We start from the raw sequence: 25,005 nt of genomic DNA on the forward strand, positions 1-25,005 counted from the left end.
GCGCCGACAGCGGAGAGACAACGACCGATTCTCAAACGCCGGGACACGGTGACTGCCGAACACACGCGAAGCCTTGGCGAGACGGGACTGAACATCATGCAAAGACTACCCGTCCCGATGGATGACACTGCCAAGGTACGTAAAACTGTCAACAGCCTCGATTGTGCTCTCACCAAGAGACACCGGCTCATTCATGGGCGAGTTGACAGTACACACACACACACACACACACACACACACACACACACACACACCATTGGACCATTGGACGCCCATCGCCGGAGGCGATGATAGCGATGCTACAGCAGAAGCCATAGCAGCTTGTGCTGGGATTGCACCATTCAACAGCTTGCAAGGCTGAAGAATTGACCGCCACTATTCAGCCTGGTCTACACCACACAGCTATGAAGTGGCTTTTTCTGGCCAGTGAATCCCTACTTTTTGGTTTTTTATTTTATTTTTTCCCGCACACACATCACACCACATACTCCGGCATGCACTGGCTGTTGGTAACCACCCAGGAGAATGAAAGAAAAGTCAGGAAGAGTCTGAGAAAGAGAAGAAAGACGTGTGTGACCATAATCGTCGGGAATCGAACCCGCAACCTATAGATTGGAAATCGCTGCACATACCACTGCACCATATGGGACACACACACACACACACACACACACACACACACATACGCATACACATACACACAAATGCACACACATACACACACACACACATGCACACCAATCTTGACAACATTAGTACTCGTAGTAGGACTAACAGCAGCCATCATGAAGAAAGAAAAGTTGCCAGCACTACCAGTGGTGGCAGTAGCAACAGCAGCAGTGAGGGCAGCAGCAGCAGTGGAAGGTAGCAGCTGCAGTGCAAGCAGCAGCTGCAGTGGAAGGTAGCAGCTGCAGTGCAAGCAGCAGCTGCAGTGGGGGCATCACCAGTGACAGCAGCAACAGCTGCAGCAGTGGAAGCATCAGAGGAGACAGCAACAGCAGTAATGGAGACAGCAACAGCAGTAATGGAGGCAGCAGTGAAGGCAGCAGTGGAGGCAGCAGCAGCAGTGGCAATGGCAGCAGTGGAGGCAGCAGCAGTGGAGGCAGCAGCAGTGGAGACAGCAGCAACAGCAACAGCAGCAACAGCAGTAGTGGAGGCAGCAGTGAAGGCAGCAGTGGAGGCAGCAGCAGCAGTGGCAATAGCAGCAGTGGAGGCAGCAGTGGAGGCAGCAGCAGTGGAGGCAGCAGCAGTGGAGACAGCAGCAACAGCAACAGCAGCAACAGCAGTAGTGGAGGCAGCAGTGAAGGCAGCAGTGGAGGCAGCTGTGGAAGCAGCAGTGGAGGCAGCAGCAGCAGTGGTAATGGCAGCAGTGGAGGCAGCAGTGGAGGCAGCAGTGGAGGCAGCAGCAGTGGAGGCAGCAGCAGTGAAGGCAGCAGCAGTGGGGGCAGCAGCAGTGGAGACAGCAGCAACAGCAACAGCAGCAACAGCAGTAGTGGAGGCAGCAGTGAAGGCAGCAGTGGAGGCAGCAGTGAAGGCAGCAGTGGAGGCAGCAGCAGCAGTGGCAATGGCAGCAGTGGAGACAGCAGCAACAGCAACAGCAGCAACAGCAGTAGTGGAGGCAGCAGTGGAGGCAGCAGCAGCAGTGGCAATGGCAGCAGTGGAGGCAGCAGCAGCAGCAGTGGCAATGGCAGCAGTGGCAATGGCACCAACAGCAGTTGCAGCAGCTGGCAGTAAAATCCAACCCCTCACTTGAGAGTGAAGACCATTGAAACGAACCATTTGCTCAACAAAAGTGCAGGAGTTACATGGTGGGCACATGAAGTTAGCTGTGTTACACAGACAGGGAGCGGCAAGAGCCGATGGACTCAGCAAGATCTCGACAGTGCTTGGTTGTCACTTGCCGCCACTGTGCAAAGACACAGAATAGCAGTGCACTGCATTGTACAGCACATTGCTGTGCGGCGCGGTGCTGTGCTGTGCGGGGCGGTGCTGTGCGGTGTTAGGCTGCGCAATGCTAGCTACGCAGTGTTGTGCAGTGCACTGCAGTGAAGTACAGTGCTGCGTAGTGCTGCGCTGTGCAGTACAGCACTGCGCAGTGTTGTGCAGTGTTGTGCAGTGCAGCACTGCACAACACTGCCTCAGGCTACAGGAGGGCCGTCGCATGCTACAGGGGAACGGCCACAGGCTGCAGGAGTATCGGCTGAAGCCAAGCCAGCCCGGGCTCAAGCTCGGCAGACCCACCCACCAAGTCTGCAGGACCATTCTGAAGCCTCAACAAGTCCCAATCATGTGACCTCCCCCCCCCCCCCCCCGAGGCGCGTTACGCGGACACCACAAAGACCAACTTCAGTCGACTATGAGGACCAGCAAGATCGCCTTATCGCATCTTTTGGATATGTTGTTCAGGTACACACTCAACAGACTCATGCTATTACTTTTAGGTAAGAAACCGCTCTCGATGCTCTATTGTTATGTATTCTCTGGGTGTAGCAAAAGAAAGAGAGAAAAGGATACTGTTGGAAGAAGCCGTAAATCAAAGTTTTATCCTGAGGCGCTCATGCAGGTAAGGTCACACGTTTTTATTTCTATGTTTCCCGTCACCCGAAAATCTAAAACCATATGCGACAGAAAATCGACCAATACACCATGAAAAACTAGCATCCAAAGTTAGCAACTAGTAAACGTGGTAGGGGCTTCTGTCACAATCTGTGCAGGTGCCGCTAGATTGCGCAATAAAAACTGCCGACCTCGCATCATGTGTGTTGCAAACAACGTGCAGGCCAGGGTGCACATGTGCATGTGCTGGTCCCCACGGTGCAGCACAGTTTGTTTTTCTTTATTTCCAGACTCCTGAATCGTATGCGCGCGGGTGACGAGAAACATAGAAATATAAACGTGCGGCCAAACTGATGTTAAAAACCTGAGACCAATTATCATTATTGTTGCTGCTCATACGCAAGTCTTGACGCTGGAAAGCTGAGAGTGGAGATTTGAGCAGACACCACATTGCATAGACGTAAACACACTAAGGTTTTGTTGTCAACGATATCCTTTCACACTGCTGATTGGTGTGCGAGGGAATATGAAGTAAGTAAATGTACGTGGTGTATGTCTCAGCGGTAAGGTGTGTTTGCGTTGGGGGGGGGGGGAGGCTTCAATAGAATCTCATTGGACAGATGCGAATACAGAGTGAGACATTGTCAGTGGAAACACCATGGGGAGAACATTACGCACATCATCACCCACATCACACCGATGTCGCAGTACATGTCACCAACACTTCAATTCTCGCCACCCAGTCATCCCTTGTCAATCAACGTATCCGTGAAGCTATGTTCATTCGTGATAGGCAATCCGTCTGTGAACAGGGACTGTGGGTGGAGGTTGCGTTCTGTACAAGGTGTGAAAGGTGTGAAACTTGTATGCTTGGTCTGAGTGTAGGTGTTGTATTGTATTTTGCACTACAAGTGAAACTGCAAGTCTGTTTGTGTCAGTGATTAGTTTGCAGGCTGGATGTACTTGTAGGTGATGTATTGTATTTTGCACTACAAGTGAAACTGCAAGTCTGTTTGTGTCAGTGATTAGTTTGCAGGCTGGATGTACTTGTAGGTGATGTATTGTATTTTGCACTACAAGTGAAACTGCAAGTCTGTTTGTGTCAGTGATTAGTTTGCAGGCTGGATGTACTTGTAGGTGATGTATTGTATTTTGCACTACAAGTGAAACTGCAAGTCTGTTTGTGTCAGTGATTAGTTTCCAGGCTGGATGTACTTGTAGGTGATTTTCTACACATGTACTTCAAGTACATGTAATTCTGTTGCCGTGACAACATGTAACTGTGGCCAGACAATGCATCACTCTGTATTCACATCTGTCCAATGAGATTAAATTGAAGCCCCCCCCCCCCAACACAAACACACCTTACCGCTGAGACATACACCACCTACACTTACTTACTTCATATTCTTCACTTAACATATTCACACCAATATGTTAACTTTCTCAGTTTCTCAGTGTCATTAGTTGTTGTCTTCATACATGTAGTTCAATAAGTACCTATGCAATAAGTACCTATGTAATGGATATTTTGTCATTCATTACTCTGATGATGGGCCAGGTTAGATTTGAATTTGAATTTGAATCGCAGTGAAGAGATAGTTTCGGATTTTGGAGTTGAGAAGTGAAGTTTCCTAAATGTGTAAATGGCTGCGTTGGAGTTTGCGGACAATTAGAAAATATGCTTATTTACGAACTTTTACTGTAACGAAGCTTATCTTGTAACTGATGTGGTACTCACAAGGCTAGACCTGTATCTATGTATCTCTGTGCTGCGCTGATGAGTTCAAAAAGAACGAAACAGCATGCTGTCCGCAGATTGAGTATGTCATGTTGTATGTACATAACCGCATGTAGCCTCTAGCGACAAGTGCCCAGTCTCAGGCTACCGGATGACGGTCGCATGCTATAGGGGGATGGCCTTGGGCTTCAGGAGTATGGGCTGAAGCCAAGCCAGTCCGGGCTCAAGCTCAGTAGACCCACCCACCAAGTCTGCAGGACCATTCTGAAGTCTCGACGGGTCCCACTCACGTGAGCCCCCCCCCCCCCCCGAGACACTGGCGTTACGCGGACACCACGAATACCTACTTCAGTCGACTATGAGGGCCAGCAAGATCGCCTTATCGCATCTTTTGGATATGTTGTGCAAGTACACACTCAACAGACTCTTGCTATTACTTTTAGGTAAGCAACCGCTCTTGATGCTCTATTGTTATGTATTCTCTGGGTGTAGCAAAAGAAAGAGAGAAAGGGGTCCTGTTGGAAGAAGCCGTAACTCAAAGTTTTATCCTCAGGCGCTCATGCAGGTAACTGATAATAAACACCTGAGACCAGTTTCCATTATTGTTTCTGCTCGTACGCGAGCTGAAAAGTTGATGGTGAAGATTTGAGCAAACTTTGAGCAGAATTTGAGCAGAGCAGATTTGAGCATTGCTTGTAGATGCAAACATACTAAGGGTTTGTCAACCATTTCTTTTCACACTGCTGATTGCTGGAATGCTTTACCTGCTAGGCGGCCTGCTAGGCGGCCATGGAAGGGGGTCCGGGGGCCCTCTCGCCGAAAAAATTCAAAATTGAAGCCAATTGCAAGCATTTCCGGGCATTTGGTGCCATTTCAGTGTAACTACCATAAAAGACTTTTTGATTCTGCAACAAACCAAGAAGACGCTACGATTGGGGACAAGTATTCTTCATTACCCTCCCCCGGGAAAAAATTCAAAAATTGATGCCAATTGCAAGCATTACCAGGCATTTGGTGACTTTTTGATTCATTACCGATCGATATTGGTTCAGGTCATTCGATAGTCAAAAAGCGTAATCGTTTCACCCCTACTGTTTCTGATGATCGCTTACCGTGAAACTCGGAGTAAAAACACTTTTTCATCCTCTCATTATTGTTAGAGTGTAAACGTAGATAGAGATCATTCCCAGTGCTTAACGTGCTGGGATGGTACACTGAACCTAAAATCACAAACCTAAATCATGCACTTTGAAGTGGTGTGAGCCAGGAAAATTCATGCAGACATGTAGCAGTGGTGCTGATGGCGACAGCAGAGGCACTTTGATGTAAGGGTCACTGACCTTGGGCCGTCCTTGCTGCCTCGTCCGGAAATCCTTAGCCACCTGAGAACACACGAAAGAATGAAGAAGGCGGCGTATGGTGCCAGAGTCAACCAGGTGGAGAGAGCATCATTCACCCCACTGGTGTTTTCGACCTCGGGTGTGGCGGGCAAGGAAGCCACTATATTTCTGAAGTTGCTAGCTGCTTTGGTTGTAGACAGAAACAAAGACTTGGTATATTCTGCCGTGAAGGCCCGTGATGGGGGAGTTACGCACCCGGGTTTCGTTTTGCCTGCTGCGATGGGCAGTCACGTGCTTTAGGGGTGCAGGGCCTCTTACATTCGCCGCAAGTTCGGGAGCCCCATTGCAGCATACTGCCCCCGGCTGTGCTGACACGGGCAGAGGCATGCCTTCGCCTTTGCATGTCGGTAGGCAATCTTATTAGGTAACGATTTCTTGTGAAGCTTTTGTGTTCAATCTTACATTTCAAATGAGTGTTCCATTTATTTCCGAATTTGGGTTGTCTTTTTGCTTTGACTCTCAGGGATGAATTTACGGTCAGGTTTTTGCATAGCAGTTTTTGCTATGCGAAATCTCAATTGTGGCGTAAGCTACAAAAAGGCATGGATAGCCTGTATGTGTATGTATGGCAGTTTTCTGCGTGTCACTGTGATTTTGAGTAGCAGTAGATCGATTTGGCGTAGCAAACTGCGATGCGATACCGCATAAATTAATCCCTGACTTTTGCTTCATGGTTTCACGCGATTGGCCCAATTGGTGTTGTGAATAAACCCGTTCTCAAGCAACAGCTGTTGGTGGCTACAGCAGCAGCTGTCTTGGTGGCTACAGCAGCAGCAGAAGGCAGTGCTGGTTGGGACAGCGGCAGTAGCAGAGGTGCTGGTGGGGACAGTAGCAGAAGGGGAGGTGTGGGTGGCAAAAGCAGCAGCAGCAGCGGTAGTGCTGTAGGCGACAGCAGCAGCAGCAGCAGCGGTTCTGGTGGCTACAGCAGCAATAGCAGCGGCGGTGGTGACAACAGCAGTAATAGAGGCATTGCTGGTGGCGACAGCCGCTGCAGCCGTGATTTGGTGGTGACAGCAGCAGCAGCAGCAGCAGCGGTAGCGGCAGTGTGGGGCGACAGCAATAGCGGCAGCGGTGCTGGTGGTGACAACAGCAGCAGTAGAGGCGTTGCTGGTGGCGACAGCCACAGCAGCAGTGGTGACTTCGTGGTGACAGCAGCAGTAGCGGCGGTGCTGGTGGTGACAACAGCAGCAGTAGAGGCGTTGCTGGTGGCGACAGCCACAGCAGCAGCGGTAATTTGGTGGTGACAGCAGCAACAGTAGCGGCGGTGCTGGTACCAACAGCTAGCTTGACCTTGATATTTATTCAGTGATAAATTTAGCAGCATTCATGTCCAGGTAACCATGGTAACTAGTTGTGTATTTGTACAGCTATATTTCAACCTCACCTTTCTTCCAAGTCCATGTCTGAATAAATCCGTGAACGCGCTAGAAACCTATCCTCTTCCACAGATGTAGCATTTGAAGGTAGAAATAGCGACCTGCTGCATCTCTTCATAAGTACGTTACTTACGGACTAGGCACGACGCTTGCCAATAACCGGCCTGTTCTGACCACTATGTTCTAGTCACGTAGAGGCAAATACTAGTAGTAAGATTGTGCAAATAAATTCTAGCTTGCTTCGCCACAAATATATTCTAGCTTGGTCCGCCACAAATAAATTTTAGCTTGCTTCGCCACAACTAAATTCTAGCTTGCTTCGCCACAAATAAATTCTAGCTTGCTTCGCCACAAATAAATTCTAGCTTGCTTCGCCATAAATAAATTCTAGCTTGCTTCGCCGAGGAAACGCTTCAGTGTAGGTACTCAGGATGACATAGTCTGGTCGAAGGCAGGAAGCAGCAGCACGACGACAAGCCTCTGGCTCTACTCCTACCGCTATACTACTGCGATACTTGAGTCTTTACCTCTTTAGTTTTTACTTCTCAGCTTTTGCTGCTAGCTCGGCGTAGCTGTGCTCGCTGTGCAGGTCTGTGTGACTGTCCGCAGAGCTAGAGCTGTAGAGTGTAGTGTAGTAGACCCGGGTGCTCGAATGAGATACAGGGTACCAAAACAGAAACAGCCTGAAATTGTACCTAAACTTATTCCGATTTCGTTTAGTTTTCACAAATACCATCAACATACGGCCCGCTAACGGTATGCCAAATTTCAGCTCTGCCCGGTAAACGGTTTTTGAAATACTCGCGACCCACTTTTTGTTGGGTCCTTGATTCGAGGATGTGGGTCCACGGTACGGTGCTGCCAAAGACCTGCTGAATCTGCGGCTCCACTGACCATCTTGCTCTCAAAAAGGAAGTAGTAAGTTACTACTCCCTGCCCTCAACTGCCATACCAAGCGTAGACGATGGTAGACCCGTGTGCTTGAATCGGAGACGATCTGACGAGTTTGCTGTTTCTGATTCGAGCACCCAATTTTCAAGTAAAAAATCCGAAGGAAATACGACTATTTTTACTGCGTGCTGTAGATTGTGTTGTAGCGCACCCAGGTTCTGAATTCCTGCTAGGTGGGTCAAGCCAGACTCTCTTCCCTGTTCCATCGCCTCTCCAAAAGTATATTCTGACATTGTTGAGATTTACAGATGAGAAATTGCACACCTGTCAAATCGTTTCTGATTCGAGCACCCGGGTCTACTAGTTGTTGCTGGCAAAACAACTAATAGTAATACTTACTTTCAGGTCAGTATAACCATAGTAACCATGCAAGCGGAGCGCGCGAAGAGATCTGATCTGATCTGAGTGCGTCCAGGTCAAGTAAGGTCCGGACCCAGTGTAAGAGTTACACCCAGTTCCATCCGGTTTCAACCAGTTCCAACCACTTTCATCAGTTCCAACCGGTTTCATCCAGTTCCAACCACTTTCATCAGGTTCTAACCAGTTTCATCCAGTTCCAAGAACATAGGTAACCATGCAGCTACGACCGGTCCATGCATGTTTGCACTGGTTTCAACGGGTTTTCGCGCCGGAACGAAAATAATGGCACAACACCGACTCAGCACGCATGCGCCTCATAATCGATGAGAACTGCATCTCCGTCTGTGCAGCTGTCCTAGGCTAGCGCCTGCATTTGCATCAAACAAACTACCATTTTTTGTTTGTGGAAAAGGTAGAGCCTGCTTCCATGCGGCAGCTAGCTGCCGCTTGAATGGACCGTAGAATTTGATTAGTTTACCTATAACGACACAAGGACTGTCGAAAGAAATCGTTCACGGAAAAGGGACCCCACTAGTACTTGAACAAATTCGGAAGAGAAAGATGAAGTGAAGACATCAACCGATAGCGAAATGTCGAGCGCAAAAACGGTAAGTATGTTGCCTTTATTGGAAACCGTCGAAATCTGTGTTCCCGCATTGTAGATATCCTTTTCTTAGTGACTTGTAAACGGTAGGGCCAGCCTAGTAACTACAAACCCAGTGATTCGGTGTGTGAACTGCTCAGTGCTGAAGTGTGGCCGTCTGATATGCTTGATAATGTGGGGCAGCCAAATGATTCCAGGCCCGTTCATTTGCCAGAAACATGTGTTGCTTCGAAGTCAGTCGATGAGTCAGTCTTGCATTCAACCTCACTCCTTCAAGGGGAGTGTGACGCTCTGACATGTTTGATAATGTGGTGAAGCCTTGTCACCCCATACCTGGTGATTCGGGATGTGTGTTGCTTGGCAGTGAACGATGAGTCCTTCTTGCGTTCAACCTCACTCCTTCAAGGGAAGTGTGGGGCTCTGATATGCTTGATAATGCGGGGCAGCCAAGTGACTCCATGCCCGGTGATCCGGGATGTGAGTTGCTTGGCGGTGAACGAGTCGATGAGTCAGTCTTGCATTCAACCTCACTCCTTCAAGGGAAGTGTGGGGCTCTGATCTGCTTGACAATGTGGGGAAGCCTTGCCACTCCATACCTGGTGATTCGGGATGTGTGTTGCTTGGCAGTGAACGAGTCGATGAGTCAGTCTTGCATTCAACCTCACTCCTTCAAGGGAAGTGTGGGGCTCTGATATGCTTGACAATATGGGGAAGCCTTGTTACCCCATACCTGGTGATTCGGGATGTGTGTTGCTTGGCAGTGTACGATGACTCCTTCTTGCGTTCAACCCCACTCCTTCAAGGGAAGTGTGGGGCTCTGATATGCTTGATAATGCCGGGCAGCCGAGTGACTCCATGCCCGCTGATCCGGGTTGTGTGTTGCTCGGCAGTGAACGAGTCGATGAGTCAGTCTAGCATTCAACCTCACTCCTTCAAGGGAAGTGTAGGGCTCTGATATGCTTGATAATGTGGGGAAGCCTTGTCACTCCATACCTGGTGATTCGGGATGTGTGTTGCTTGGCAGTGTACGATGACTCCTTCTTGCGTTCAACCTCACTCCTTCAAGGGAAGTGTGGGGCTCTGATATGGTTGATAATGCGGGGCAGCCAAGTGACTCCATGCCCGGTAATTCGGTGCGTGCGTTGCTTGGCAGTGAACGAGTCGATGAGTCAGTCTTGCATTCAACCTCACTCCTTCAAGGGAAGTGTGGGGCTCTGATATGCTTGATGATGTGGGGAAGCCTTGTCACCCCATACCTGGTGATTCGGGATGTGTGTTGCTTGGCAGTGTACGACGAGTCCTTCTTGCGTTCAACCTCACTCCTTCAATGGAAGTGTGGGGCTCTGATATGCTTGATAATGCGGGGCAGCCAAGTGACTCCATGCCCGGTAATTCGGTGTGTGCGTTGCTTGGCAGTGAACGAGTCGATGAGTCGGTCTTGCATTCAACCTCACTCCTTCAAAGGAAGTGTGGGGCTCTGATATGCTTGATGATGTGGGAAAGCCTTGTCAACATATACCTGGTGAATCGGGATGTGTGTTGCTTGGCAGTGTACGATGACTCCTTCTTGCGTTCAACCCCACTCTTTCAAGGGAAGTGTGGGGCTCTGATATGCTTGATAATGCGAGACAGCTTTGTAACTCTATACCTAGTTATCCGGCTCGTGTATTGCTTGGCAGTGAACGATGAGTCCGTCTTGAGTTCCACCTCACTCCTCCAAGGGAAGTGTGGGGCTCTGATATGCTTGACAATGTGGGGAAGCCTTGTCACCCCATACCTGGTGATTCGGGATGTGTGTTGCTTGGCAGTGTACGATGACTCCTTCTTGCGTTAAACTCCACTCCTTCAAGGGAAGTGTGGGGCTCTGATATTCTTGATAATGCCGGGCAGCCGAGTGACTCCATGCCCGCTGATTCGGGTTGTGTCTTGCTTGGCAGTGAACGAGTCGATGAGTCAGTCTACCATTCAACCTCACTCCTTCAAGGGAAGTGTGGGGCTCTGATATGCTTGACAATGTGGGGAAGCCTTGTCACTCCATACCTGGTGACTCGGGATGTGTGTTGCTTGGCAGTGAACGAGTCGATGAGTCAGTCTTGCATTCAACCTCACTCCTTCAAGGGAAGTGTGGGGCTCTGATATGCTTGATGATGTGGGGAAGCCTTGTCACCCCATACCTGGTGATTCGGGATGTGTGTTGCTTGGCAGTGTACGATGACTCCTTCTTGCGTTCAACTCCACTCCTTCAAGGGAAGTGTGGAGCTCTGATATGCTTGATAATGCCGTGCAGCCGAGTGACTCCATGCCCGCTGATTCGGGTTGTGTGTTACTTGGCAGTGAACGAGTCGACGAGTCAGTCTAGCATTCAACCTCACTCCTTCAAGGGAAGTGTGGGGCTCTGATATGCTTGATAATGTGGGGAAGCCTTGTCACTCCATACCTGGTGATTCGGGATGTGTGTTGCTTGGCAGTGTACGATGAGTCCTTCTCGCGTTCAACCTCACTCCTTCAATGGAAGTGTGGGGCTCTGATATGCTTGATAATGCGGGGCAGCCAAGTGACTCCATGCCCGGTAATTTGGTGTGTGCGTTGCTTGGCAGTGAACGAGTCGATGAGTCAGTTTTGCATTCAACCTCACTCCTTCAAAGGAAGTGTGGGGCTCTGATATGCTTGATGATGTGGGGAAGCCTTGTCAACATATACCTGGTGAATCGGGATGTGTGTTGCTTGGCAGTGTACGATGACTCCTTCTTGCGTTCAACCCCACTGTTTCAAGGGAAGTGTGGGGCTCTGATATGCTTGATAATGCGAGACAGCTTTGTAACTCTATACCTAGTTATCCGGCTTGTGTATTGCTTGGCAGTGAACGATGAGTCCGTCTTGAGTTCAACCTCACTCCTTTAAGGGAAGTGTGGGGCTCTGATATGCTTGACAATGTGGGGAAGCCTTGTCACCCCATACCTGGTGATTCGGGATGTGTGTTGCTTGGCAGTGTACGGTGACTCCTTCTTGCGTTCAACTCCACCCCTTCAAGGGAAGTGTGGAGCTCTGATATGCTTGATAATGCCGAGCAGCCAAGTGACTCCATGCCCGGTAATTCGGTGCGTGCGTTGCTTGGCAGTGAACGAGTCGATGAGTCAGTCTTGCATTCAACCACACTCCTTCAAGGGAAGTGTGGGGCTCTGATATGCTTGATAATGTGGGGAAGCCTTGTCACTCCATACCTGGGGATTCGGGATGTGTGTTGCTTGGCAGTGTACGATGAGTCCTTTCTGCGTTCAACCTCACTCCTTCAAGGGAAGTGTGGCGCTTTGATATGCTTGACAATGCGGGGCAGCCAAGTGACTCCTTGCCCGGTAATTCGGTGTGTGCGTTTCTTGGCAGTGAACGAGTCGATGAGTCAGTCTTGCATTCAACCTCACTCCTTCAAGGGAAGTGTGGGGCTCTGATATGCTTGATGATGTGGGGAAGCCTTGTCAACCCATACCTGGTGATTCGGGATGTGTGTTGCTTGGCAGTGTATGATGACTCCTTCTTGCGTTAAACTCCACTCCTTCAAGGGAAGTGTGGGGCTCTGATATGCTTGATAATGCCGTGCAGCCGAGTGACTTCATGCCCGCTGATTCGGGTTGTATGTTGCTTGGCAGTGAACGAGTCGATGAGTCAGTCTAGCATTCAACCTCACTCCTTCAAAGGAAGTGTGGGGCTCTGATATGCTTGATAGTGCGGGGCAGCCAAGTGACTCCATGCCCGGTAATTCAGGATGTGTGTTGCTTGGCAGTGTACGATGACTCCTTCTTGCGTTCAACCCCACTCCTTCATGGGAAGTGTGGGGCTCTGATATGCTTGATAGTGCGAGACAGCCTTGTAACTCTATACCTGATTATCCGGGATGTGTGTTGCTTGGCGGTGAACGATGAGTCCTTCTTGAGTTCAACCTCACTCCTTCAAGGGAAGTGTGGGGCTCTGATATGCTTGACAATGTGGGGAAGCCTTGTCACCCCATACCTGGTGATTCGGGATGTGTGTTGCTTGGCAGTGTACGATGAGTCCTTCTTGCGTTAAACTCCACTCTTTCAAGGGAAGTGTGGGGCTCTGATATTCTTGCTTGGCAGTGTACGATGAGTCCTTTCTGCGTTCAACCTCACTCCTTCAAGGGAAGTGTGGCGCTCTGATATGCTTGATAATGCCGGGCAGCCGAGTGACTCCATGCCCGCTGATTCGGGTTGTGTGCTTCTTGGCAGTGAACGAGTCGATGAGTCAGTCTAGCATTCAACCTCATTCCTTCAAGGGAAGTGTGGGGCTCTGATATGCTTCATAACGCGAGACAGCCTTGTAACTCCATGCCCGGTGATTCGGGATGGGTATTGCTTGGCAGTGAACAATGAGTCAGTCTTGCATTCAACCTCACTCCTTCAAGGGAAGTGTGGGGCTCTGATATGCTTGATAATCTGGGGCAGCCAAATGGCTTCATGCTCAGTGACTCGGGATGTGTGTTTATAGGCAGTGAGCGAGTCTATGCGTCAGTAATGCATTCAACATTACTCCTTCAAGGGAAGTGTGAGGCCCTGATATGCTTGACAATGGGAGAAGCTTTGTAACTCCATACCTGGTGATTCGGGATGCGTGTTCCTTAGCAGTGAACGATGAGTCCTTCTTCCGTCCATCCTAACTCTTTCAAGGGAAGTGTGGGGCTCTGACTTGCTTGATAATGCGGGGCAGCCAAGTGACTTCATGCCCCATGGTTCGGGTTGTGTGTTGCTTGGCTGTGAATGAGTCTACGAGTCAGTCTAACATCAAATATCTGGCAACACTTTGTCTGAATAGGCAAACCACTTAGGGTCCAGCAATTCGATTGTGGAGTCTGATCCTCTGTGTGCCTGTCTCTCGCTCTCTCTCTCTCTCTCTGTCTCTGTCCCTGTCTCTCTCTCCCTGTCTCTCCCTTTCTGTCTCTCTTTGTCTGTCTGTCTCTCTCTGTCCCCCCCTCTCTCTCTCTTTCTCTCTCACTCTCTCTCACTGTCTCTCTCACTCTCTCTCTCTCTCTCTCTCTGACTCTCTTCTACGACGTCACCGAGGTCTGCTGCGGCGTCATCAAGGTCTCCTACAGCATCATCTTGATCTGCGGCAGCGTCATGGAGGTCGGCTACAGCATCATGGAGGTCGGCTAAAGCGTCATGGAGGCCTGCTACAGCGTCAAGGATGTCTGCTACAGCGTCATGGAGGTCTGCTACAGCGTCATCAAGGTCTGCTACAGCATCATCAAGGTCTGCTACAGCGTCATCGTGATCTGCTGCAGCGTCATGGAGGTCTGCTACAGCGTCATGGAGGTCTGCTACAGCGTCATGGAGGTCTGCTACAGCTTCATGGAGGTCTGCTACAGAGTCATGGAGGTCTGCTACAGAGTCATGGAGGTCTGCTACAGCGTCATCGAGGTCTGCTACAGCTTCATGTAGGTCTGCTACAGTGTCATCAAAATCTGCTGCAGAGTCATCAAAATCTGCTGCAGAGTCATCGAAGATACCATCCACACGTGATGCTGGCTTCCGTTGCTCATCGGACTGGTAAGTTAGCTCGCAATATGCTTGCTTTCAAAATGTTTGAAATGCTTACAGGGCACTGGTAGCCTGTCACAACCGTTTACGTACGTGTACATCAAATATCTGCAACACAATATGTCTTAATAAGCAAACCACTTAGGGCCCAGCAATCCTAGTTTGGAGTCTGATCCTCTGTCTGCCTGATTCTCTCTCTCTCTCTCTCTCTCTCTCTCTCTCTCTCTCTCTCTCTCTCTCTCTCTCTCTCTCTCTCTCTCTCTCTCTCTCTCTCTCTCTCTCTCTCTCTCTCTCTCTCTGTCTCTCTCTCTGTCTCTCGCTCTGTCTCGCTGTCTCTCTCTCTCTCCCTCTTTCTCTCTCGCTGTCTCTCTCTCTCTATCTCTGTCTCTCTCTCTCCCGCTCGCTCTGACTTTCGCTTTCTCTCTTCCTCTCTCTCTCCCTCTCTCTCTCTCTCTCTCTCTCTCTCTCTTACTCACTCTCTCTCTCTCTCTCTCTCTCTCACACACACACACGCACACACACTTCGGTGATGTGGCTGGACCTCTCGTGGAAATCCCTTTTGTTTGGTGGTACTGGTAACGATTTGAAATTTCTTCTTCCGTCAACCCTTGACGTACTACCTTCTCCGACGAACCTTCACCGTTTGGGAAACACGGTAGTGGATCCGTACTGTAGTTTGTGCCATGGATGGGCCTGGACTACGCACCACATGCTTGGCACATGCCGCGTAGCACTGGACCAGAGACGTTACACCTGGAGGCACGACAACGTACTCTGGGTCATCGTCAGGAACATGCGTGAGGAGATTCGAATCCGCACTGCTGCAAACACCGTACAAACCGAAATTCTAATGAGCTTGACTTCATCTCGTTTTACAATGCGGGGGAGAAGCCAGTTCGCGTTCAGCCAGACGAAAGTTGGTTACGACTGATCTGCTGTCAGCGGCCTCAGACTGGAAACGTCTTGTCGACCCAGTGCAACGATTTCTTTCCCTAGCTGTGTTGCACTTACCACCCTAAGACCAGATATAGTTCTGTACTCTACGAGTCGTAGGATTGTATTCTGGATGGAGTTGACAGTTTGTGCTGAGGACAGATTCAGTGTCAGTAACCAGGACAGGCGGCATGCAGATCTGGCCGATCAATGCCGAGCAAATGGGTGGCAGGTTGTTTGTTTTTTGGTTGAGGTAGGTGTGCGTGCTTTCAATGAAGTTCAATGTCCACAACAGTAGTTTTCAGCAACAAAAAAAAACAGAAAAGAAAATGTGTGTGAGCAGAGCTGTGAAGCCAAGACATCACTGATGGCATCAAGAGAGAAAAACAAAGACAAGAAGACCCAGCCGAAAAGGTGTGAAACACTTCTTGTCTACTCGCATTTTTGGAAATGCACTCTCTCCAGGACGGCGATTGGGAGGCCACAAGAACATGCTGAATAAACGCTGTGTATGTCTTCATTTTCAACTTCCTCCGCAGACTTGCATCAAACTGGACAGTGGACAAGTGCAACACACTATCGCTATTGCAACCACCGACTGTGATGCAGTGGGCATCGGCATCCCGGTGGGGATCGGACACAGAGCAGAGTTGCGGACATGCAAGCCCAGTGCACACGTGCTGCGTGGAGGAGACAAACTTCACTTTGGTTGCCCTTCATGGAGCGTTGGAAGAGTAAGTCGTAAAATGGCTTTGACGTGAAATTCTAGTTTTGTAGATGACATTTAGCTAGTACATATCCTGCCAAGTGTAGTTGTGATACTTCCAATGCTGTCAATAGTCAGTGTGTTTACTGCAGTTGCGCTCGGTGAAATCCGACTTGAAATGTATATTTGGCGCTCCGTACCGATAAGGCCCTCGACCATTTTGACACCATGTTAAGCGCGATAAACAATATCGCTCCTGCGACATGATGAGCGACGAGCGATGTGATCGACAGTCATTTTCTGCAAAACGTTGCATTGAAGGCTGTCGCAGCTCCGCCGAAGGTTGCATCGCGGGGAAAATGAGGCAAGTTCAACTTCTGCGACGAGCGATGCGCATCACTTTCTCCCGGCAGGCGCATGTGACACAAGTTTTGCGGCTCGCGTACGGTTTTGGACTGTACGTGCCCTCCTGGATTTCACTGCGATGTGCCGTGCATTGTGCATCGAATATTCTTTGCACGATATGAAAAGACTGTCACTCGACGCTCATCGCCTCGGAGAAGTGATATAGTGCATGGCGCTTTAGTTGTACAAGTACTGATGTGCATGTCCAGCTGTACATTCATGCATATACTGTAATGCTGTGTGAGGCTTATCCTGTAAAACATGCAAGAAGTCGCAAAAGTTGCACTTTGGTCAACTACTGTGGCAGTGGCCTTGCGACTGCATGTGACTATACGCAATGAGCATTTCCTTTTCTCGAGTATCACATGTCACATGTCACATCACAAAATATTAATAGTGATAGTGTCAATGGTGCTTCAAACGAGGTTCTCGAGAATAACGCGGCCATTTCATTCTGTGTGAGCCCGGCAAATGTCATACTAGTAATATGCTGTGGAAGTGCTGACGTCACGTCACGCTGCTTGAACACTCATACTTACACAAAACACGAAAAAAAGTGAATTAGGTCCAGTTTGGATTTGTCGTAACTCAAAGTTTCATGCCACTGCAATCATCAGACAAATGATAATAAAAACCTAAGACTAGTCATTGTGAATCAGATCATGCGTGATACTTAGCACTTAGATTGACATTACTCTACTCGATTCAACGAATGAAGGCCAATATCACACAGATGTTAGGGATGATGTGAGCGATAAGTAAAGTAAAGTAAATTATCGTATCCGTTCCCGAAGGGAACTCACGACGGCCGCTAACACCCGATAAACCCTAGCGGCAGATGCAGCGCCTAACGATAAGTAATGGGATAATGTTGGCACTGACGCATGTTAAACCGGTCATGGTTGTGATGGATAAATATATTATTAGCACTGAAGTATGCCAAACCAGTCATGGTTGTGTCGGGTACTGTTCTTGCACGGCAGCTGCGACTGGCTGCTACTTGTTCTACTATGTCACGCTAGGTGTGAAGTTTTTTTTATCTACTTCCTCCACGTCATTAAAATTGTCGCTTCCCAGAGCGATTTTTTGAAACTATTCTGTCCACTCGAAGGGCAAAGAAATCAGCTAGAAATTGAGGCAGAGTATTGTCGACGGACGGGCTTTAGTTTGCGGCCTGCGCATAGTAGTAGTAGTAGTAGTAGTAGTAGTAGTAGTAGTAGTAGTAGTAGTAGTAGTAGTAGTAGTAGTAGTAGTTTTTATTATTTTACTAGGGGAGTCCCAACAGGCTACTGCCTTTTTACTGGGAACCCTGGGTGAAGCTTACCCATATTAATGAACAGAGCAAGAGTGTGGGCCTGTCGACAGTCAGCTGGAAGAGAGTTCCACCTGCCTGCCGCCAGAAAAGAAATAGAGCGCATGCCATACTGCGTATAAACGAGTGGGAGAACTAAGGCTTTTTGTGCCTTGCCCCGGGTGCATGCCTGATGACCAGGTGCAGTTGCCCGAAGCTGGTACAAAGACTGAAGAAGAGGACTAGCAAGATACTGGGCCAAGCAGCGGTACACAAAAACATAGAGCTTGAGGCTAATACGCTGTTCCAAAGAATAGAGGTGATATAAGCGAAGAACTAGTTCAGTGGGCGTGGTACGATCGAGTCCAAACACTCTCTTCATTGCTATGTGACTAACGGTCACAATCCTATTGTACAGAGTTGTGCTTAAACAATGTAGGTAAGCATTACTGGCATAGTCTAGGGTAGACTGAATAATAGACAAGTAGAATGTTCGCTTTGCATCATTTGCTAAATTTCTACGGCCATGTCGGAAAGCAGCAATTTTAGCAAAAACCGAGTTACACAATTTATGGACCTGTGGCTGGAAGGTGAGATGCTCGTCTATCAATAAACCAAGGTATTTGGCAGTGCTCGTAGGGGTAATAGCCTTTCCTTTACAGGTCAAGGGCTGTGGCAACTGCGCTGCTGGCAGGCGTGACCGCTGCAGGATTAGAAATTGCGTCTTGTCGGGGTTCATGATGAGCCCCTTAAGATCTAAATGGACCTCCAGGGCAGTTAGATCGTCCTGGAGATCCTGTAACATAGCAGGAAGGTCCAGTCTGATGATGAAGAAGGCAATGTCATCAGAATAGAGTTGTGACATGCTGTGCTTGAGAATTTCCGGCACCTTGCGAATATAAATGCAAAAGAGCAGGGGACCCAGGACCGACCCTTGCGGGACGCCCCTGGTACAAGGCACAGTCTCACCATGCTCGCCATTGACTATTACTTGTTGACTGCGGCGTGACAGCGCATAAGACATGCTAGCCAGTTCAGACCGTGATACTGGTACGGTGGAACTGTACACAGTCAGTCCAGTATGGCCACACTCTCCGAACAGGTGCTTATCTTCTGCATTCGATTGTGTAATATACCGTACTGCAGATGAGTAACTGAATCTAAACTCCCACATCACACATGCTGTGATGCAGAGCTGGGAGTCCCTGACACAGCAGCAGCAGCAGCAGGGATGGTGATGGGGATGGTGATGGGGATGGGGATGGGATGGGGATGGGGATGGGGATGGTGATGGTGATGGGGATGGGGATGGTGATGGTGATGGGGATGGGGATGGGGATGGTGATGGTGATGGGGATGGGGATGGTGATGGTGATGGGGATGGGGATGGTGATGGTGATGGGGATGGTGATGGTGATGGGGATGGGGATGGGGATGGTGATGGGGATGGGGATGGGGATGGGGATGGGGATGGGGATGGGGATGGTGACACAGCAGCAGCAGGGATGGTGATGGTGATCTATTGAATGTACTTTACGGTAGTACAGGGTTGCCGGGGTTGCCACGCTACAAGAACATGTCAAATTCTCATTTTTGTAGTATAGCGTCAATCATATCCCAACGCTTCTGGGCAGACATTGTTCAGAAGGAGCTCAGATGGGGAAAATGTTCGTATAATGAGAGAGTGACATAGGGCTCATACAAGGACTATGTACATGCATGCCAGTTTCATCATCGTAAATGCATACCATAGAACGGGTAATTTTAGCGAAGTATAAACCCTAGCGAATTTAGCGATCGACTCATTTTCGCTAACCTTTCAAGTAGCTAATCCGTTGAGACATTAATAGTGCACTGGTGATCTGTGAGTAAAAACGCTGCAAATCGCTAAAATAAAACGTCGCCAACCGGTTGACAATGGGAAAACGCTAAAATTAATAGTGGCTAAAATTACCCGTTCTACAGTATGTAGTAGTACAGACTAGACGACTGCACTGGTGAACTCAAGTACTGCATTGTGCATCTTTTTATTGCTTTTATTTTTCGAAACTTTGGAGGAACTGCCCTTCCAGGTAATAGGCCTTCCGGCTGCCGTTCCGATACATGATCTTGCGGATAGATGATGTGGGGATAATCTATGTTCCACTGTATTCGTGTGATATTTTTCTTTGCCTTCAGACTTGCATCGGACTGAACTGTTCACGCTATTGCTGCTGCAAACATCTACAGTGATGCAGTGGACATCAACAATCCACTTTTAATTTTTCACGTGTCTGAAAAAATATTTTTCCGAGTGTGCTGCTTGTTTGCCGCTTGTTGCCGCTTGTTGCCGCTATCTTGGTTGTTGTGTGTGGATCATGGTCGTCGTTATGTCATAGCAGTGGGCTTGTGCGCATGTGTGTGTGTGTGTGTGTGTGTGTGTGCTGAGGAGATGCTCCCCGCATGAAACTAACGGTTACCAGCATGACTGCTTGTACACCATGGCCTTACAAGGAGCGCAACATGTATGCTTCCCCTATCGTCAACCACTCAGCAGTTTACAGCTTGTTAAATTATAATGCCGGGAGAGCTGCGTGATTGGATGTGACATCGTAGCTTGTAAGGTGCAGTGTACCATGCTTCTGCGGCATTGTACTGTGCAGGGCCTCGGGGGCCTCCCTGCCGCTTGAAACGTACACCTCATGCTACTGTCATATTCGATTAGTTGTTCAGTACAATTCTATTGTTAGCAGTAAGGTGTGTCTCTGTGTGTGTGTGTGTGTAAGCGATGGGAGAAAGGAGATATTTGATGTAACGGCATTCAGTGTCTGGTTTGAGTGCTGTTTGAAATAGGGTTGTGATTGGGTACTAGGGTATCCATACTGGTATGGTTGCATCCACGGAATTGCAGCTTTTAGCAGAGTGTGCTTGTGTGTGTGTGGGGGGGGGGGGGCTATGAATCCCTGCTTTGGTTGGAGAGTTGCTCAATGAATTCCTTTCCCTTGAGTCAAGTAGATGCTGCCCTATTCACAGCCTGGTGATCACAGGTCTAGGGCAACATACTTTTTAAGTAACTCGTTCGTGGGATTTCATTGCACGGTAAAGGAGGTAGGACTTCAGCCCTCAGCAATCCTTCTTAGCGTGCTGATGACCGAAGTCCCTACTCATACTGAACTCTGATTGATTGATTGGATTTTAGAATTACCCAAGCCGGCAAAGAGAATTCTAATGCCGGGAGAGCTGGGTGATTGGATGTGCCATCGTAGCTTGTAAGGTGCAGTGTACCATGCTTCTGCGGCATTGTACTGTGCACGGCTTTCCTGCCGCTTGGAATGTACACCCTATGCTACTGTCATATTCGTGTAGTTGTGCGGTACAATTCTATTGTTAGCGGTAAGGTGTTTGTGTGTGTGTGCGAGAGAGCGATGGCAGAAAGGAGATAATGTCTGGCTCGAGTGCTGTTTGAAATAGGGTTGTGATTGGGTACTAAGGTATGCATCCCTGCTTCAGGCAGAGTGTTGCTCAAAACCATGCCAGCTAGAGACACTGTGACACCGAACAGTCCTTCCTACTTCCTCATACTGAACTCTGATTGACTGAGTTTTAGAATTCTCTAAGCCGGCGGAGAGAATTCTGAAATGACTGGTCAACCGCCCTCAGCCAATCAGAGTTCAGCAAGTGTTTTCTTCTTGGCCTGCTGATGTCTGAACTCTTGTTGTTTCTGCAGGAGGGAAGAATGTCTGGAGTCTTGTTTTTTTCTGCATGAGGGAGGAGAAACAAGTCTGGGGAAGAAAATCTAAAAAGAATGTCTGAACTCTTGATGTTTCTGCATGAGGGAGGAGAAACAAGCCTGGAGAAAAAAATAAAAAATTCTGGCCATCCCAAACCCCGACCACCATCCCCTCAAAAAATTAAAAATTCTGGCCATCCCAAACCCCGACCACCATCCCCTCCTGGAATGATTACTTTTATAGCCTATCCTGGCACTGCACTTCACACCTGAAATGACTGGCCAACCGCCCTCGGCCAATCAGAGAGCAGCAAGTGTTTGCTTCTTGGCCTCACTTATCTATCTCACCGTGCTGGACATGGCAATCTTGGCTGGGGTATCAAAAAGTTGGAAACTCAAGTTTACAAGGTTTTGTCTAGACCGAGTAGGAGTTTTGCCCGTAAGGAACAGTAAATAGCGTACACCAAGGTCATCACAAATCTCCATACATAAAGTCCACTACATTGGCACCAGCAATGCAATGCAGTTTATAATCCGGTGGAGTGCGGGCCAGCGGATTTTTCCCGTGACCAAAGCAGTCAAGTGTGCACATCCTTGGCAGCCTGGCAGTATCTTATTCATAGGAGTGAAGTACAAGTTCCATTATAATCCAAAAGGCCACTCATCCCAATACAATCAAGTGCTTGTCATATTTCGCTATACCAGACACAATGTATCTGCACAGTAACACAAGGTATATGTATATTCTAAACACCAAGCAGTGTGCGGGCCAACAAGCACAAAAAACACCGTATGCATGTGCGTGCATGCGGAGTGTTCTTTCAAGAGGGCAAGAGTCATTGTAATGTCCAGGTACCTTGTCAACTCTTCCTTATAGAAACATGTTCAGATGTAATTGAAGCTGGTCGAGGTCCTGTTCATTTGGCTCCCGGTCTGCAGGGTTGTGGTTGGAAATTCTTTGAACAGCCTTTTGCTTGTATTCATCATTGCCCAACTTTCATCACCACACCTATAGTGTCTCAGCTGGCCTCCTCCTGAGAAAAACGAGAGTAACGAACAAGAAAAATACACCCGTGCATACACACACGCATGCACAAGTGCACACATTTATACACGCACGCACACACACACACACACGCACACACACACACACAAACATACACACACACATACACAAACACATACACACACAAACACACACACACACACATACAAACACACACACAAACATACACACACACATACACAAACACATACACACACAAACACACACACACACACATACAAACACACACACAAACACACACACACATTTGTAATTGTACTTGCTTTCTTCCATAACTGGTCACATGGGTCTCCCCGGGAGAGAGAGGAAAGAGACGAAAAAGGAATCTTGGAAAGATGACTCAATTGGCTATTAAACCGCTTAAAGAGCAAGTTAAGGCAAAAATCAAATTTCACCAGTTGTAGTCTTCGAGGTGCTGAGTCGAATGGTCTTGGTCCGAGAAAGCTGAGAGGCTCTCTTCCTACTTGAATCCCAATCGAACTCGCGCACTTCCACCGAAACTGGGTGACTGCGCCCTACTAGATGGGGATTTGTACGCAAAATGTCACTAAAAGCGCCATTTCGTTCTTATAAAAGCACGGATGACCGCGATTGGCCCATATGTTGTAGTCTTTTGGACGCTGAGTCGACTGGTTTTGGTCCGAAAAGGCTGCGATGCAGCGTTCCTCCTTTATTCCCAATCGAACATGGTTGAAGAAGCGGTCATGTGCTCCTGGGTGCCCAAATCACCTGGTCACCGCGCCAGCAGGCGACAACTTTCACACCAAAGTATTAGTTCAACTCGAGTTCAACTCGAGTGACAGGACTGCACCCAAAAAAGGTCAAACAGGCTAGTAAGTTGTACCCTGCAGCCACGGTGACCAGCTGACTGGTGTACGCAGGAGCACGATGCAGCGTTCCTCCTCTATTCCCAATCGAACATGGTTGAGCAAGCGGCCACGTGCTCCTGCGTACACCAGTCACCTGGTCACCGTGCCTGCAGGGTACAACTTAATAGCCTGTTTGACCATTTTTGGGTGCAGTCCTGTCACTCGAGTTGAAACTTGGTGTGAAAGTTGTCGCCCAAATCAATGCGACCACTCACATCACAGCAAGGGTCATGTTATAGAGAGGTACGTTAAAAGTGACACTTGGGCACAAATGGTCAAAAAGCGACAATTTCTCACCTTTCTGCCCGTTCGAAGCTCAACAACTGACCATCGCCACCCTGATCTTGTTGTGTAGCTGGACATAGGGAAGTGCACCAAGAAAAAATGCCACAGTTCAATAAACAACTCGCCGAGGGCTGCTGAATGCTGATCTCCCAGTTTAGGGCCTTTTTGCCCGTCATTCTTCACTTTGCGACTAAACTATTCACAGCAGTGCCAAATTTTACGCGTCGCTGAATGCGGGTGCCAGCGGCCTACAGGCAAACCAAAAATCAAATCAATGCAACCACTGACATTACAGCTGGGTTATGTTATAGAGAGGTACGTTGAAAGTGACACGTGGGCACAAATGGGCAAAAAGCGACAATTTCTCACCTTTCTGCCTGTTCGAAGCTCAAGAACTGACCATCGCCATCCTGATCTTGTTGTTTAGCTGAACATAGGGAATAGAACCAAGAAAAATTCCACATTTCAATAAACACTTCGCAAAGGGCTGCTCAAAGCGGAAATCAATCTATCTCGAAGTGTTGGGCCATTTTGCCCGTGATTCTTCACTTTGCGACTAAACTATTCACAGCAGCACCAAATTTTAGGCGTCATAGAATGTGGGTGCCAGCGGCCTACAAGCAAACCAAAAATCAAATCAATGCGACCACTCACATCACAGCTGGGTTATGTTATAGAGAGGTACGTTGAAAGTGACACGTGGGCACAAATGGGCAAAAAGCGACAATTTCTCACCTTTCTGCTCGTTCGAAGCTCAAGAACTGACCATCGTCACCCTCATCTTGTTGTTTAGCTGGACATAGGGAGGTGCACCAAGAAAAAATTCCACATTTCAATAAACACTTCGCCCAGGGCTGCTCAAAGCTGAAATAGATCTATCTCGAAGTTTTGCGTCTTTTTGCCCGTGATTCTTCACTTTGCGACTAAACAATTCACAGCAATGCCAAATTTTAGGCGTCCCAGAATGTGGGTGCCAGCGGCCTACAAGCAAACCAAAAATCAAATAAATGCGACCACTCACATCACAGCTGGGTTATGTTATAGAGAGGTACGTTGAAAGTGACACGTGGGCACAAATGGGCAAAAAGCGACAATTTCTCACCTTTCTGCCCGTTCGAAGCTCAAGAACTGACCATGGCAACCTTGATCTTGTTGTTTAGCTGGACATAGGGAAGTGCACGAAGAAAAAAATCCACATTTCAAT

General features: G+C 48.5%; 2 protein-coding genes and 2 long non-coding RNA genes across 4 annotated transcripts; 2 read left to right on the plus strand and 2 right to left on the minus strand.

Moving 5' to 3' along the window:
* Window positions 1-782: 782 nt before the first annotated feature.
* Window positions 783-7,693, minus strand: LOC135818837 (antifreeze protein Maxi-like). Its single transcript, XM_065332054.1, has 3 exons — window positions 7,082-7,693; window positions 5,638-5,679; window positions 783-1,906 (listed from the first exon to the last, which is right to left on the minus strand). The coding sequence occupies exon 3, from the start codon at window positions 1,816-1,818 to the stop codon at window positions 784-786; it is 1,035 nt and encodes a 344-aa protein (XP_065188126.1). The 5' UTR covers window positions 1,819-1,906; window positions 5,638-5,679; window positions 7,082-7,693; the 3' UTR covers window position 783.
* LOC135820043 (keratin, type II cytoskeletal 2 epidermal-like) lies at window positions 5,698-6,941 on the plus strand. Its single transcript, XM_065333346.1, has 2 exons — window positions 5,698-5,850; window positions 6,420-6,941. The coding sequence occupies exons 1-2, from the start codon at window positions 5,698-5,700 to the stop codon at window positions 6,939-6,941; spliced, it is 675 nt and encodes a 224-aa protein (XP_065189418.1).
* A 6,694-nt stretch (window positions 7,694-14,387) lies between the features above and the next one.
* LOC135818838 (uncharacterized) lies at window positions 14,388-20,566 on the plus strand. Its single transcript, XR_010553780.1, has 3 exons — window positions 14,388-14,546; window positions 16,010-16,204; window positions 20,051-20,566. It is a non-coding gene; the product is annotated as an uncharacterized LOC135818838 (long non-coding RNA).
* A 1,408-nt stretch (window positions 20,567-21,974) lies between these two features.
* LOC135818840 (uncharacterized) lies at window positions 21,975-24,596 on the minus strand. The gene is made up of 4 exons (XR_010553782.1): window positions 24,537-24,596; window positions 24,171-24,228; window positions 23,814-23,871; window positions 21,975-22,615 (listed from the first exon to the last, which is right to left on the minus strand). It is a non-coding gene; the product is annotated as an uncharacterized LOC135818840 (long non-coding RNA).
* Between the last annotated feature and the right edge of the window lie 409 nt (window positions 24,597-25,005).

The sequence above is a fragment of the Sycon ciliatum genome, chromosome 6 (genome assembly GCF_964019385.1).
Source record: "Sycon ciliatum chromosome 6, ocSycCili1.1, whole genome shotgun sequence".
NCBI lineage: Eukaryota > Metazoa > Porifera > Calcarea > Leucosolenida > Sycettidae > Sycon > Sycon ciliatum.

Coding starts and splice junctions, on each gene's coding strand:
- LOC135818837 (XM_065332054.1), bottom strand. CDS start 1,818: ATGTGCCCACCATGTAACTCCTGCACTTTTGTTGAGCAAATGGTTCGT.
- LOC135820043 (XM_065333346.1), top strand. CDS start 5,698: ATGAAGAAGGCGGCGTATGGTGCCAGAGTCAACCAGGTGGAGAGAGCA. Junction 5,851..6,419: donor TAGACAGAAACAAAGACTTG/GTATATTCTGCC, acceptor CCCGTTCTCAAG/CAACAGCTGTTGGTGGCTAC.